We start from the raw sequence: 16,442 nt of genomic DNA, 5'->3' as shown, positions 1-16,442 counted from the left end.
CCACTTTATATACAGTTAGCTAGTTTTAACTACTTTATAAACAGTTAGCTAGTTTTAACTGAAACTAACTAACTGCTTTATATACAGATCGCTAGTTTAACTATTTTATATACAGTTAGCCTTTATATACAGATAGCTAGTTTTAAGTGAAACTAACTGCTTTATATACAGATAGCTAGTTTTAAGTGAAACTAACTGCTTTATATACAGATAGCTAGTTTAACTATTTTATATACAGTTAGCCTTTATATACAGTTAGCTAGTTTAAACTACTTTATTTACAGCTAGTTTTAACCACAGTTAGCTAGTTTGAACAACTACTAATCTACATGTTTCAGATAAATGTAGTGGAGAAAAAAACTATAGTATTTCCCTCTGAAATGTAGTAGAGTAGTATAAAGTAGTACAATGGGAAGTACAAGTATTAAGGTACTTCCCACCACTGGTATTGACATATACGTTAGGCTAATATTTTCCAACTTGTCAGCATGAGTGATGGTACATAAAAGTTTTAAATTTTAAGTTATTTCCAGGAGGTCAAGACACTAGAACAACAGCATGTTTTTTATTCTGAAAGATACCACAGGAAGTTATAATTAAAAGGTGGCTGGCCGCCATGTCCAGGTCCCGCCTCCTGCTCCTACCTGAGAGACTCACCTGAGCCCCCGGCGTACCTGCTCACACAGGTATCGCTTTGTTGAAGAGAAGCGGATCGGGATCCACTGTGGGGGGAACTGCAATCAGCTATGGCGGAGTCCCAGCTGGTGTGCATGGACGATGAGCACGTCAACGAGAAGGTCCCGGAGTCCAGACCGGAGTTTTACTACAGCGAGGAGCAGCGGGCGGCTCTGGAGCAGCTCCTGAGGAACGGGGACGGTGCCTTCAAGATGCGGCTCAAAGAGGACAACATCAAGGACTTCCTCTCCGCCAGGGAGGTGAGATTCATCCGGAAAACGTTTCACGAATACGACACGGACAGCGACTCTGAGTCCGGAGAGCATGAAAAGTCCAAGGAGTCCTCCAGCGCGGACTCCGGGGTCCACTCCACCTACTGGCCCCAGATGTCCGACACCGAGGTCCCGTCTCTGGATATCGGCTGGCCCGGCAGCAGCGGCCTGTACAAGGGGGTGACCCGGGTGTCCGTGTACACCCATCCACCCAAAGAGCCCGGCCCGCACATCAAGGAGGTGGTGAGGAGACTCATACAGGAGGCACACAAGGTAACTTAAATAATCATACACATTATGTTAAAGATGTAAGATTACACCTTTATTATGATGTCAAGAAGAAAGTGATGGACGACACGCTGCAAACAAAAAGTCCAGTTTTCATTTCTCAAATCAAATTCAACCTGTTTCCAATACAAATCTTGATCAATAACAGTGTAATTTGACAAATTAAACACTATTATTGAACATAAGTGTGCCTAAATTTCTCCCTTTTAGAGACACAAGTCATTTCCAGAAAGCATTTAAAAAACTTTTCTTTAAATTATACTTACCCCTGGTTGTGTTTCTCCTCACTTTTTTGACTTTAAGAATGAATGGCTAAATAATAAACACAATGACTTGTAAGAATTTGTAATTAATACCTTCATTATTATTGTTATTGGGAAAACTTGAGCAACTCTCAGTCAAACCTTCATAAAAGCAATTAAGGCTGCAACTAACAATTATTTTCATTATGTGATTCATCTGTTATTGTCTTGCTTGATCATTTAGTCCATAAATTTTCAGAAAATAGTGAAAAAAATGTTGTTTTGTTATCTGTAAAGATTAAAGCGGGCAGACTAAATAGATTTACAGATTGAGTTTGAAAAACAAGGTGGATCCACTGAATCCCAAAGCCTGAGTTTATGAGTAAACCCTTCTACAAAGAGCACAGTGTTGAACCTGACGTCTACAGGCTGCTCTAAAAAAGAAAAAAGGAAACATTTATGACACTGAAAATAACCGACCGTGCAATAAAACCTATGAGTGGCTTCTTGTGCTTCGTGCAGGAAGGCCCTGACCCACTTGGCCCACAGCAGAATACAAGTTCTGCAACATGATTGGCTGCAGGTGATCATGTGACAGATACCTCCAGGCTTAGAGCAATTACTGTCACTCCACATGTGTCCTGTCTTTGAAAACATGACACAGCCTGAAATAAATGACAGTTCAAGTTAACACTCCGAGGTTTAAAGCATTTATTTGAATCCAAAGAAGACACACTTTGATTTTTAATCTCTTAAAGGTCGCCTAAACATGTGGATTAGATTTATTTCATCATAACAAATTCTTTAACAAAGGCCTTAAGTTGCTGACATTTTTAATTGAGAAGGAGTCAAAATGTTGGGCTAGACATCAACACGAGTACAAATATAGATCATTTCAAGGACAATTCAGTGTTTATGGAAACTGAAATCATATAATCATCATTGTTGATGCTACTTCTGAAACTGTTCAGGAACTGTTGGGTCTCTGTAATAATATTATAAAGAGTACAGTCTAGACCTGATTTGGCGCAATATAGATAAAATTAAATTGAATTGAATTGAATTGAACTTCTTTAAGTCTCCATAGACGGATACTTGATGATTCCATGTCAGATGAATCCAAAGTGGGACCATGGATGTTTATTAAGACCTGGATACGGAGCCTTGCTTCCAATTATACCCAGTGGCCACTCTCGGTATTGCAGCGAAAAAATTCCCCTGCGTTCCAAAAAGCATTTTCCCCATAGACCACCATTAAAAAGGAGACGTCTGTAAAACTGACACCTCCAACTGCAAACAGGGTCAATTATGACTCTTTCTATTATGAACGTTTGATCCATGGAGGTTTTATAATTGTAAAACTGTAAAGCTGAGAAAAGCGGTTAAAAAATCTGTGACGTCAACACAATGGGGCTATGGGCCCAGCTGGAACTCGTGGGCGTGGCCTGCAGGAGAAACACCACTGCACATACCCTGGAAGTAAACCCGGAAGCCAGGAACTTATTTTGTGTGTGGGCCCGAGCAATTCTTATTGGACCGAATAGGCGTCACCTTTTGGTTAATATATCAGAGCTCAGAGCAAAGAAATAGTCCGGCATGTAAGCCCCTGTAAAATGGCAAAGTGATGTTTATACACTTCTGTGTTAGTACAAATAATATATAACGTGTTCATTTGGGAGATGTTGTTAGTATGAACATAGTCAGGTTAGCTGTTTCCCCATTTCCAGTGTTTATGCTAAGTCTTGTATATATATATATATATATATATATATATGTATATATATATATATATCTGAATGACAGATATTCTTTGTATATGTTGTAATATTGCTTTAAACACAGATAATTGCAGGGATTCTATACTCAGCTCTGCAGTGCTTCTGTTGAGGCCACAGAGCTTCAGACAGGTTTCAACAAGTTCAGTTAAACCCACTTATCTCTATTTTATGTGGAAGGGAAAATAAAAATGACAGTTAAAGAGTATTACCCAAAGTTTAGATGATCACGGTCGACTGCACTGCAGAGCTACTTTGTGTTTCAGCTTGTCTGTGTGAGGCTTTACATGAGGCCTACCTGCATTCAGCTGGGTCCAAACTCTCCATGTTGATGCCAGTAACACCGACAAGAATCATTTTGAGGTGTCTGCATCAACGTCATTTATGATCCTTCACATCCTTAGATTGAAAGAAAGAGTAAACTAGGTTCCTGTTTTCCGTTCTGGCACAACACACGTGGGGTTTACAATGTTAACAGTGGCAGATTTAGCAATGAAATTCATAGATTTCTTTTAAATAATGGGTCTTTGACTTCACACAGAAGAGAACTTTTTGCAGACTTCTAATTTCTAACAGCCGGTTGTGGATTTAATCAGCTGAAATGAAATGAAATCTCTAGTATATTTGGTTTTGGAAATGTGATTAAAAAAGACACCAAACTCCAAAATCTTTACATATTGTGTATCCCTTTTATTGGATCCCCATTCACACCATGACAACAGATTGACAGGCCAGCTGTGCCAAGTTAAGGTTGCTAAGCTAACAGTCAATTCATGTGCTCAGTACTGATATCAAGATAATTTGTCTATGATTTATCTTTGGGACAAAGTCATTTTCATTGCATTTGAATATTGTAAATTGACTGGAAACAGCTTTCCCAGTTTACATAACACGTTTTCCACATGTTGCCTGCACTATGAATACATCTTGAAAATATGCTAGTCTTTAACTCAAAATATGTTTTTGCTAACATCAAGTCAGTGTATCTTCTAGAGGATTATTATAAGAAAAAAGGTACTACTTTATAGTTGTTGTTTATTATGTACTGTGCAATAGAACGTAGTACAATCAGATACAGATAAAGAAAGAAAGAAGGTACAGAAATATCCCCAGGCACTCTTAACCTTCCCTCTGTACGTACGCAGCATTATTATATATTTATTAAGTTTCAGTAATTACAAAACGAACTGAAATATATATAGAGAGAGACCTATAAAAGACAGAATCTGAACATTTTTGAACATGCATAATTTTCCAGTAAGTCAGGGAACAGGGAAGCGTTAACCCAGCCCACGGCATCAATAATAAAATCTACATCAATGGGAGAGTCATATGCAAGTTTAGACAAGCTGAGTCATATATGGTGCAGACGGAGAAGGCCGAGCAGCTCTAAATGTCAGCTTCACATCAGGACTTGCAGCAGAAAGATAAAGACTTGTTCAGCCTCCCCCACGATCCCGCAGCCCAGGTTGGGGCTGGTGCGTAACAAGCCTCTTCTTTATTGTTCCCTCACCCACTCGGAGATTCCCACAGCTCCCTCTGATTGGTTGACCTCTGCGGTATGCAAACTTAAGCTAAAAGAGAGGACGTTCATCTGTCATTGGTCTGACATGTTGGACCAGAGAGAGGGACCAGTTAGTCAGAGCTCTTTGAAAGCGGCCATGCTGCAGAGCCCTTATAGGTGAATAATTGAACATACTTTGACACATAAGTTAATCCTCATTATTAACTGTTTATAGTAGCCTACTCTGAGCCCTGACAGCTTAATTAACTGATCACATGCTGAGATTGCTTCGCTTGAGGTGAAGTAAATCATCTACTTCTCAAAGCTTGCCAAATACTGGAGGGAGTACTTCTGCATTTCAGTACCCTGAAGTTCAAATTGTCACTCTTATATTTATAGAAAGGCGCGCTCACACTCAAATCAAGAGAGCCATGTTAAAACGGGCCGTGGCTTGAGAGCAGAAATGGTTTTCGGGGGCCAGGTGGATCTCTACGTGGCAGAATTATGATGTTTCTGGTTGAACTACATTCAAGAGTCGGAGCAACATCTAGTAACAGCTCATTTAAATCCACATGCAATGTTAAGAGTCTTGTAAAAGCAATGGAAGGTTTTGCTTATTGAGTGAGATAATCTTGTCTTTGCCTCTGTTAAACCCCGTAGAACAAGGCAGTACACTATACCAGTATCCTAACAAGACTAAGACTCATAGGTTCAGACAAGGTATTATTTGACCACTTCAGAAGGTAAATGTGTTTTTACTTGTTCCGAAAAACCAGGCCGTCATAGTGAGGGGGGACAGGTGATAATTGTTTAAATACGGGGAAGTTCAAACCCTACTTGCTTTCTCACCTCCCAGTTGCTGTGTGAGGTGGGCGTGAATGTCATTTTCGGAAAGTTACAGAAATTACTGTATGCAGCCCCCCCAATTTTGACGCCAGAAGGATGTGTGGGGCAGGGGGTTGCCCATTCGACAAGCAGTTCTGATGGAGTATCGACCCCTCAACTCTTGGTGAAGGCGAATAAGCGTGTTTTCCTGTTTGTCGAACTATTCCTTTAAGGGATTCCTTTAAGTGATGACCGTTCATCCTGATGGGAACATTCATGGCAATGCATCTAATAGTTGTCGGGACATTTCACACAAAACCACAAATTTGAACCTCATGGTGGCGCTAGAGTTAAAAGTCATTAGATTTAACTGTCTCCTTCCCTGGGCAAATGTTTTTCTTCATAAACAATCTGACAGCCAGTTCAGACATACTTAATTTAGACTCACACACAGTTTACCTTTAATGATTGATGTCATTTCAAATTCTACCGAGCTGCTGTCGAATGTCGCATTCTCATTTAAAGGTGTCTGCCAGGAAAACTAGTTTGGAGGCTGTTGGATGCGGTCCAAACATGTTCATGGGAGCCTCAATAAGGAAATGGAAAAAGACTTACATGAGCAATCTAAATTGCACTCAAGGATATAAAACACTCCACTGCAAATAGTTCATCATGTTTGTTTAATGAAAGACAGATGCACTGAAAATATGGAGTATATCAAAATGGAAGTCCTGTAAGTCAGATCCGGTACTGCTATGCAATGGTTCAGAACACAGACACTGCTGTTGACATTATTAGCAGTGCATGTTAATCATAGCAGTTGCTGGACTGTGTCCAAACTATCTTCAATAACGTTTTAATCACCTGGAAAAACAAGTTCCACTGAAGTATCAACTGTTACTTCCTCCGTGAATGATGAGCGTAAATTGTGTATCATAACACTAATAACTAGTTAGTGTCTTAGTGCCTTTGTGCTGACTGGGACAGCGGGGGCGGTGAAAAACCTTTATGTGTCTTAATGTTGCAACAGTTTGTGTAACGGCTGCTCTAAAAGGCAGCGAGAGCTAAATTTGAGCTCAAACACCCAGAAATCACCAGGTGTGACTTCAGTAACGTGCTCACTAATCTGAACCAAAGCGTCTGTTTTACAGGAAAACTAAATCGAAAAGAGCAAAAAGAATCCGAGTGAATCAGCTTCTGTACCTGTGCATTTGCTTGGAGACACATGATTGTGGATTATAACTCATTTGAAATGAGAAATTTTGGCTCAAATAAAAAAATATACCACCACATGTTGTGAGCATGTGACAGCTAGCCAGCAAGTGAGGAGAGAAGTTGAAGAAGTGATGGATAAGTGATTAACAGATAGATATAATGTTAGATATAACCGTCAAAATAGATTTAAAAAAAGATAAAAAGAATGGATAAATGGGTTAAAGTCGAGATGAAACAGCATTTCGAGAGTATTTAGCTTCTGTATCGTGTCGTATTTCTGAGTGAAACAGGATCAGCAGGCAGGACGTGACGTTGGGAGGAATTTGATTTGGGTGTGTCACAACCTACATACCAGGCTTTTGCTAGCTAGCTAACTAATGAACGTTAGCTCTGTGGCGATTGATGAAATTATTGGTTGAAATTGGTTGGTTCAAGTTTACATAAGCATATTCGTCATATACGTCATATTTAGTTTTACATGATTGGATTTTGAAATAAGAATACAAAGAAATAGATTTTGACCAGGGATGTGATCTAAAAGGGTTGAAAGGGCATTTTTCATTTCTTCTGGACTTTAAAATAGATAGCTTATAGATACAGCTGGAGTTAGTTAAAAGGATAAACAGTTGAAGTAGTGAATGTAATGAGTAAATGGTTGACATAATGGCGTAATAGTGTTGATGAAGGGGTATTTAAATTCATCTGATGTGGCTGTAGACAAAGAAGGTCGGCAACCACTGGTTTAATAACAATGAATCATATTTTATGAGCTCATCATATATTTTGGATGTACAATTATTACAAGTAATTACAGATGTCAAATAAAAAGTCCCTTATTTCCCTTAAAATCCCCTTAAAATTGTATGTGAAATACTCAAGTTAAGTATTTATGGCCATCTGTGTTCCCCAGGTGGTGGCCATTGTCATGGACCTCCTGACGGACCTGCAGATCCTCCAGGACCTGCTGGATGCCTCATCACGGCGCGGGGTGGCTGTCTATGCTGTGCTGGAGGCCAGGGGAGTGCCCCACTTCCTGGATATGTGTGCTCGGCTGCAGATTAATGCAGTGCATCTGCGGGTGAGGAGTGAGCTCAGCAAACGCTGGAGAGCCTGACAGAGTGCTACAGAGGGAGGAGGCTCGCTAATAAAATACACAAAGAGCAAAACAACATGGAAAGATTGAAAAAGCACCTCAGTGGGTCACGGCTCCACCTCCTTATCATCACGACGCATCACGTCTTTAGATTCCTGACCTGAGAGGTGTCTGCTTTGGTGGTGTTATAAAACCTCTGGCCTGTTAAAACATGATACTGAATTGCCTAATCACATAGTGTTATTCCTCAGATGTGAAGTAATCGTTGTGTTCTGGTCTTTTAAAGGGTCAGTGCATTCAAACCACAACATCTAAAAGAGTGACGTGATGTTTTTCCACTTAACACCTCGTGGTGTCGTGCAGAACGTTTCAGGTTTGTTTGCAGAGGTTTTCAGATGCTGATATGAGTTTCATCTGTGGTTCTCAAAGCATTGAAACATTACTCAAAGTTTTTATTAGAAAATATATTTGACCAGAAGAAGCAGCGTGGACACTGTTGTTACAAAGAGAAGGTGTTATTGGGTTTTTCAGATGTCATTTTTCAGTGTTTTGATCTCAAATCTGCAGCAAAAAAAGTTCATGAACCTTTCGCAATGCTCGATTTTGTTTGAATAATATTTGAATGCTGTCTTAACTTTGCTGAAAATAATGATTTGAATTCCACACCAGATCGTTTTAAAGATTGTAACGTTTATTTGCATTTTCATTATCAAATTATCAAACTTGCAAATAGTCGAGTCTATGGCTCTAAATGATGCTTCTTGGTTATGGCAGCAGTTCATCTACAGCTACAGTGATGTTGCTAAGCTATTGTCAGGTAGCTGTAAAGTAATTTTATTATAATAGCAGATACACTTTCACATAAAAGTAAAGTAAAGGAGGAAAGATCCCTGTAGATTTAGGAAATGCACGTCATTTTTTACCCACTAATTGTGGTAACAAATTTTTTTAGAAAGTAAAAGAGCCGAATACAAATTTGAAATGTGGGGAATCAAACGTGAGATTTTTGAGGAATACCTGGAACATGAAACATATAGCTGAAATATTGAAATATGTTTTTTGACGCACCTCTAAGGGTTAAATCTGATCATCTTACTTTTATGAATTAACATTTAATGCTGTTCAATGTGTTGCAGAACCTGAGAAATAACAGTAAGATCTAGATTAAGCGTGCAAACAGCAGTTCACTGAGCCAGACTGTCATCCTACCTCCACAGGGACACAATAGCAGCCTTATCTGCTGCATGCAGAGTTTTGTAGCTCCAGTCTAGTTTAACTGGAGCGCTGGACTACCTGCCCATTGTGGTGTCAGTCGATAAGGCTGTGAAAGGCCTTTTCAGAGCACTGGGCTCTGTTACTCTTACTCCTTACAAATGAACATTCATAGATCCTGAGAACTGATCCAGAGACTGTAACTCGATGCCTCGTCCCACAGCGGGGCTGACGGCCGAGGAAAGCCTCTCCTCAGTGTGTACTCAGTATTTACGTCTCCTTCTCTTTCTTTAAGCTTCCTTTCTCTTCCCTTTAAGTAAACATATGTGGCTGAAGGGTTTGGGTTCTACCCTTTATGTCTTGAGAGAGTTGACTTTATGTTGCAAGGTGTGACAGCGCGGTTTGACTTGGCATCTCCTTAAATCAGTCATTCGTGATACAACAGGGGTTGTTTGATAGCTGTGGCTGAGTGAGTTTACTCAGGCTGAGCCTTGTGATGCTAAGCCAGTTGAAATGTGTAATTAAGCGGGTGTTTCTTTACAGAATCTCCGTGTGCGGATGGTGAAAGGTGCAGGACTGTCCCTGTCGTTTGGAAAGCTGCCCGGCTCCCTGTGCTCCAAATACATGCTGGTGGATGGAGAGAAAGTCGTGTTTGGGTCGTACAGGTGAGCGTTGAACTCACACATTCAGCCGTTCACAGCTGAGACAGGACTGAGCAGAGGGAACACATACTGTGTCTGTCCAGATCTTATGCATCAGGTTTTTAAATTATTTTTATTTCAAGCTGGCTAACTCTCTCGTGAAAATGTTTAGTTGGCAAAGTTTGTCAGTCTAGTGAAGAGAAACACGTTTCGCTTTTAAGCTTTTACAAAAGCAATAAGATGGCATACGTACGTAAATACAAAACGTAATAAAATATGTCATAATAATAAAACCTCAATAGAGAAAGTAGATATTTATACAAACAGATTATTTCTTTCAATTTGTGCTTAAATAACGTTGAAAAAAAAACAAAAACCTCAAAATATAACAAAAAAATCTAACTCTTTTAATTACATCATCTCGTGGCGCCCTCTTCCTCTTCAATAGTATAATGGCACCCGACGGGGGCATTAATGTCACCTACTGCTCACGTCGACGAACCAACAATAGTGGAAGAAAACGATGTTGTTGTCAACAACGATGGTTTGCTTTGAAAAGTGGTTTAAAAAAGAATTTTAGGTTTAGGTTTACGTAAAGCTTTTTTTATAAACTGCAACTCACTTAAAAATACAGCTTATTTCCATTCTGTAAGCTCAGTTTAAGACTTGTTCCTTTATTTATGTGAAAGTAAAGCTGATGTTGACGCCTGTTTACACTCTCAGATCTAAATGTTAAGAGGCTTTAAATATAAAAACAACTTTCTCTCAGAGCAGCAGGTTACAACACAATAGAAAAGCATTTAGGCCGGCCGACTAATGACTCCTTAAAGACTTTCTGAAGCATATTAAACTTGTGGAATGACTGGAATGCTTTTTACATAAATCTATTGTTGTAGATCAACGTGTTTGTTCATTGTGATTACTGATTCAAGCAGACGTTTAAAACCTGTGTGAGATTATTACGAGAAGGCAAAAAGCTTTCTGTGCGTCACCTGAGTGCTTATTTAAAATGATTAACCAGGTTCAGTAAAATAATTATCACCTACATGTGTTAACCCTCACACTCCCATCGACTGTATGGAGAGATATTACAGTACATATTACAGTGAAAATGTATTAAAAGTGGCGGTATATATATATACATGGCTTTCCCTTCAGCTACTACCATAATTTAAGAATGAATATTTCACACACATGTTGACTGGGATGACACAACGAGTAAACAATAACCAGCACAGTACGGGCTTTCCTCCATCTCGTCCATTCTGCCTTTCACTTCCTGCCTCAAAACAACGTATCGGAGCGCGTCAAGCTAATCGTGATGCTGTGAGTGAGTTTCACCTACAGCTCATAGAGAGGCTTCGCATCTAGAAATGCCAGGGAGAAAACAAAAGCAACACATTTTATGTAGCCATCCTTCATTATATTCACTGGAATCATACATATGTATCATCATGTAGTGATAACTTACCAAAAAATACACTTTATACCTTTTATTCAATTCCCTCCAGCTATTCACTACATATATTATATGAGTCTGGACAGACATGGATGTGAACTACAACTTGACTTGTTGGCGTAAACAACTGCTGATTATTTTCTCGATTGATTGTTTGGTTTGTAAAAATTCAGAAATGAGTGAGAAACGCAGTCACAAGCACCCAGAGCCCAAAAGTGACACCTTCACAATGCTTGTTTCATCCAAGCAATTGTACAAACTTATTAATTAGAAATGTTTTAAATAATTAAAAGGAAAAGCAGGAAATCGTCACATTTGAGCTGGAACCGTGACATGTTTGGCATCAGAGATTTTTCATTGCAGGGCACCTTTTCAGACCAATTTATGTTTTTTTACAGATATTTACATGTAATAGAGTGACAGGAAAAATGTAGTAAGAAATATATACAAATATAACAACCATTACAGACGGTCATTACATAAAAGTATGAGGAATCTAAAATCCACTGTAATCTGAATCGCACTGAAATGTTGTAAAGAAATTCTTGTTCATCCTCACTTGAAACTTAAAAATGCCTGACCCAGACTCCTTGCAAAAATAAGCTGATTTAAATGTTTTGGATACAACATACAAAATAAGTTAAGCTGCTGTGTACAGTAACCTGTGTCTGAATCCAGACGACGCATCTCGTGTTTCTTAAGTCATGCAGCTCTGAGTTCACAGGTTCAAACCATGTTAGCGACCACATCAGTGATGAAGCACTTTTCTGTGCACTTTATAAACACATTGGTGATGCATTAAAGTCAAACCTGGACCGACTGATTTGTGCCAAGTGAAATGAGCACAGTCATGTTTTGACTCGTGTGTGATACCTCATGATGAGTGGAAGTTTATGTAAAGAAATTTGGGTCTGTGTGACTTTTTTTCCCCAAAGCTTTTAAAGACGAGAACAATCTCCTGCTGTTTCTTTTGGCTGCAATATTACAAAATGCTTAAAAGGACAGTACATTAAGAGTAAAGTGATGGTTACAGCTGCACATGGTCATCAGTGTTATTTCGCTCTCTGGGTTTAATCTAAAAGTGTAAATGAAGTAGTTGGTTATATGAATCTGGTGCATTCAGAAGCTATATTTGCTACAAACCCGTCATAACAACGCTTCAGTAGTCATGATCATCTGTGAAACTAACGAGATATAACGTGTTAATTTGTAAACTTTAGGGGCGCTGGTAGGTGGATTTTGTTATTTTGGACAGGCTAGCTGTTTGGCCCTGTTTCCTGTCTTTATGCTAAGCTAAGCTAACTGGCTGGCTGTAGCTTCGTATTTACCGTACAGGCTGGTCAATCAGTCTTCTATTTCTTTAAACTTTTGGTTTTGGTTTAAATTCCTCTTTTCTCCTGCAGCTTCACCTGGAGTTCCTCTCGGATGGACAGGAACATGATCACCGTGATGTCGGGACAAACCGTGGACTCCTTTGACAATGACTTCAGGGAGCTGTACGCCGTGTCTGAACAGGTGGACCTCTACAGGGAGTTCAACATCACCAAGCCGCCTATTCCTGCGCCCGTCACCAAGCCAAAGGTGGAGCAAGTCCGGCCTCTGCCCGTCTCCATGTCTCGCTTTCAAGTGTCTGTCGGGGACTCCAAACAGGTCGACCTGAAGGTGCCTGCACATAAATACCACAACCCTAAGTACTCTTTAGTTTTTGGGAACAGCAGGGGCCTAACAGGTTCCCTACAAGACCTGTCGACCCCGAGCGACTCGCTGGTCAGTGGGCTGTACCAGAAGAACGGCCTGCAGAACAGCAACCTTCATACCAACAGTAACAGCAGTGAAAAGGTGGACCGAGTCTCCCCGCAGAGTCCTGGATCACCTGTAGAGGAGGAGGGAGGCTTGAAGAAGAACCAGGCCGCCGGAGCGAAGAAACAACGCAGCTCCTTCAGGCACTTCTTGAAAGGCAGAGGCAATCACAGCACAGAGACTATAGAGGAGGGTGTGGTCACTCCTCAGAGCCCCGCCCCCGCCTACAAAGTGTCAGAGACCAATGGCATCGCAGGAAATGAGCTGGAGGACTCGTTTGAGATTATTGAGAAACCAGGTCCACTGAAATCCAAAATCAAGAAGCCCTCAAAGCTCCTCCCGAGGAGTATGTCTCTGCAGACCATCAACACAGGAGACGAAGACGGTATGTGTCCACAGTTTGTATTATTTTGTTTCATGAATCAGGAATAACAATTATGAGCAATTCATCTGCAGATTATTTTATTGATTCGTGAATTAATTGGTCTATAAAATGTCCAAACAAAAAATTACATACATAATATAACATAGAAAAAATCCTCTAAAATGTGTTATTTTAAAAACAACGTTCAAGGTTCAATTTATTCAAACATAGAAATATGGAAACTACAGTGCTCCCATCCAAATCAACCAACGCTGATTACCAAAACATATTAATAAAATATAAATCAAATAACACCATGGATAAAAACAACTGTATTTCATTAAAACAGCTGCTAAAAATACCATTAAAGGGTTAACAGTGAGTTAAAATGACAGTTTACACCCTCCTGACAAATGTCTGGTTATACTGTTGGAAGAATAATTTAACTTTCCACAAAATAAATTGACTTAGAATTCAAATGTAACCTCAAATTAATCCTCAGACTGATAAATCAAACATACATTATGAAACATGTAACCAACTCTTCCTTCTTGAAAGTTTTTGACACTCAAGGCTACGGACAGAATTCAGTTGGTAGTTAAAGCAGTTATAATCTATATTTTATAATAACAACAACCTGTCGGCGTTAAGCAGCTTTATAGTGAGTTTCAGCTCATTGTTTAGCTGTTCGGCTACAACTTCACTGTTTGGTTCACACTCAGCGCTCTCATAGCATCGTTTTCAGCCAAAGCAGGCAGCTGTTTTCAGAGAAAAAGCTGTAAAAAGTCCCTTTACACGACCTGCTCAACAAGTTAGAGACTAGCTGGTGAACATAGTGGAGCATTTAGCAGAGAGAGAATACTGGACTTACAGTCATCAGGTGGCACAAACATGATCATGTTGCTCTGTAACTGCTGGATGTGTAAATAAGTTCAACATATCAACTTAAAAGTAAGAAAGAAATCAGTTATTGCAGGTTTAAGCAGTGTTGAGATGCTCGACTGCCCCTAATTGTGATATTACTTAATTTACTTTAATTAAGGTTGTTATTTTTTAATTAACCTCTCCTTTTCTTTTTTCAACAGGATCCAAAAGCCGCCGGCGGCATCATAAGAAGAACTGCATCCAGTCATGAGATCCACAACACGCGGACAGTCTGTGATTACTGTTATGAAGAGCACCTGAGGGTCTCGTTGTTAAACTTGCTGCAGCCGCTGAGTCACAGTATCACCTGTCACCAGGTGACAGTCAGTGTCTCTGGCCTGTTACGCTGCTTCAGTTTGGGGTGAAAGTCCTTGCTGTGTTTTACAGGAACAACCGCGTATGGGATGTTGCAGTTTAACTAATCACTTCCTCCAGAAAATCTCAACAAAGTGCTACACAAAGCCAAAGTTCTGATGGAGGGAGATTTCATCGCCATTATTTTGGTTTTCTATGTTTTTTATATTAAATTATTCTACAGTTAAGTGTTGTTGTTTTTATATTTTACTCTTGTATGCTTGAACCTGAACACCACAGTAGCCCAGGCTGTGACCCAGGTAGCGTGGGTGGATTACATCACGCCTGTGAGTTAACCTGGTTGCTATGGAGACAGGAAAAGTGATCAGTTGCGCTGTTGTCCCCGAGTGTCGCCTTACAGAGGCCCCTTGGTAACAGAATAAGTGTTGTACAGGCTGTGAATAATGTATGCTGTGCTGAGTGGTGCTGTGTTGACACGGTGCTGCTTTGTCGCTGAGCGCTGTGTGAGGACTCTGTATGTTCGTAAGTTTTCAGGTGAAACTGGAAGAGATTAAAATGTGAATCCGTGAGAAACACTTGAGATGCAAATAATCACAATTCTGTGGCAGAAATGGAATAAAAGTTGAAAACAGCAGATTAAACTGGTTTGTTTGATTAAATGTCAAGTAAAACTTCAGTTCAAGAAGTTCAGTGTAGATCCTGATGTGAGTTTAGCCGAAGTCAAACTTTACATTACTGTTAGCTATAGAAACAGACTTTGTTATGTGATTTAGGTCAGACTGAAGACAAAGTCCACTTCATGTTTTACTGCTCATTATATGATGATGATTTAAAGGCTGTTCTTTTTAGTAACATGTCTCTAATGTCTGAGTTCTTCTTATGAATGTTTATAAGAAACTTGAGTTGTTTTTTCGGAAGGGAACCTTTTTTATTTGGGACAGCTGACAAAGTTCTTTGCAATGAAATGTTATATGTGAAAAGTTATGTTCACTGCAACAGTGTCTCAGAAGTCCTGTGGGCACATGGATGTATGACACACTAACTAATTATGTTCATATTGTTCAAATTCAAGAGCTTAAAATATACATTTAACATTGTTTTATTAGCATGATTTTATTAGATGATCTCGTACTACAATTATACGAGAATTACTTTGAAACATGAGTTTTCATGACATGAGTAATGTCACTGTATGATAAAATATGTGCGTTTATTTGTCTGTGAATGACATTTAGACAAACAGAAGGAGTATATATTTGTTCATGCATGGGCTGTATAACGTAAAATATTTCCTTATTTGGTATAATAACAATAATTTCTGCATGTAGTCCAATTTATGGCAACAGGAAGAGTTACCAGTTGAATTTTCTACATATTGGGTTTTAATATATACCCAATATTATATATACATACAATTATTATTATTTTTACACATACAGCAGTGACGTCTGTGGGACCCAAACAATAAGTAAAGTCACTGTCAACAAAACTCAAGGGCTCAGAGGTCTGTCCTCTAATCCTGCAAAAAGAAGGTTGAAGAAGTTTATTTTTCACATTTGATTTAATACACAACCTCCCGTGTTTGAAGAATATCATGTGAGAAGATGTATTTTTCGTGTGTGTACCTGTTCCTAGGAAACCACAACTCATCATCATATCACAGCATCGCACACGCTCATGACAGGAAGTGCACAGGAAAAGCCTTTACACATCAGATATCTGATCATATAAATACTGAAAATAACAAGATAACAGAGGATTTCTCAGTAGTTTAACATCTTTCTTCACATCATCATTGAGGTATTCAGTGTGTCTTAGTAACAGTTAATAGTTGAACA

At 39.3% G+C, this 16,442-nt stretch overlaps 1 protein-coding gene across 1 annotated transcript; it reads left to right on the top strand.

Annotated features, from left to right (window-relative positions):
- The first annotated feature begins 746 nt into the window (after positions 1 to 746).
- fam83fa (family with sequence similarity 83 member Fa) lies at positions 747 to 15,245 on the top strand. The gene is made up of 5 exons (XM_070922624.1): positions 747 to 1,220; positions 7,707 to 7,874; positions 9,645 to 9,766; positions 12,605 to 13,386; positions 14,451 to 15,245. The coding sequence occupies exons 1-5, from the start codon at positions 747 to 749 to the stop codon at positions 14,498 to 14,500; spliced, it is 1,596 nt and encodes a 531-aa protein (XP_070778725.1). The 3' UTR covers positions 14,501 to 15,245.
- The last annotated feature ends 1,197 nt before the right edge of the window (positions 15,246 to 16,442 follow it).

The sequence above is a fragment of the Enoplosus armatus genome, chromosome 17, assembly GCF_043641665.1.
Source record: "Enoplosus armatus isolate fEnoArm2 chromosome 17, fEnoArm2.hap1, whole genome shotgun sequence".
NCBI classification, from domain to species: Eukaryota; Metazoa; Chordata; class Actinopteri; order Centrarchiformes; family Enoplosidae; genus Enoplosus; species Enoplosus armatus.
The sequence above is the reverse complement of the archived record's forward strand: the minus strand, read 5'-3'. Positions and strand labels throughout refer to the sequence as shown.

Excerpts from the sequence above, each read along its gene's own strand:
- fam83fa (XM_070922624.1), top strand. The coding sequence starts at position 747 with ATGGCGGAGTCCCAGCTGGTGTGCATGGACGATGAGCACGTCAACGAG. Across the intron at positions 7,875-9,644 it reads TTAATGCAGTGCATCTGCGG|AATCTCCGTGTGCGGATGGT; the intron begins GTGAGGAGTGAG and ends GTTTCTTTACAG. Across the intron at positions 9,767-12,604 it reads GTCGTGTTTGGGTCGTACAG|CTTCACCTGGAGTTCCTCTC; the intron begins GTGAGCGTTGAA and ends TTTCTCCTGCAG.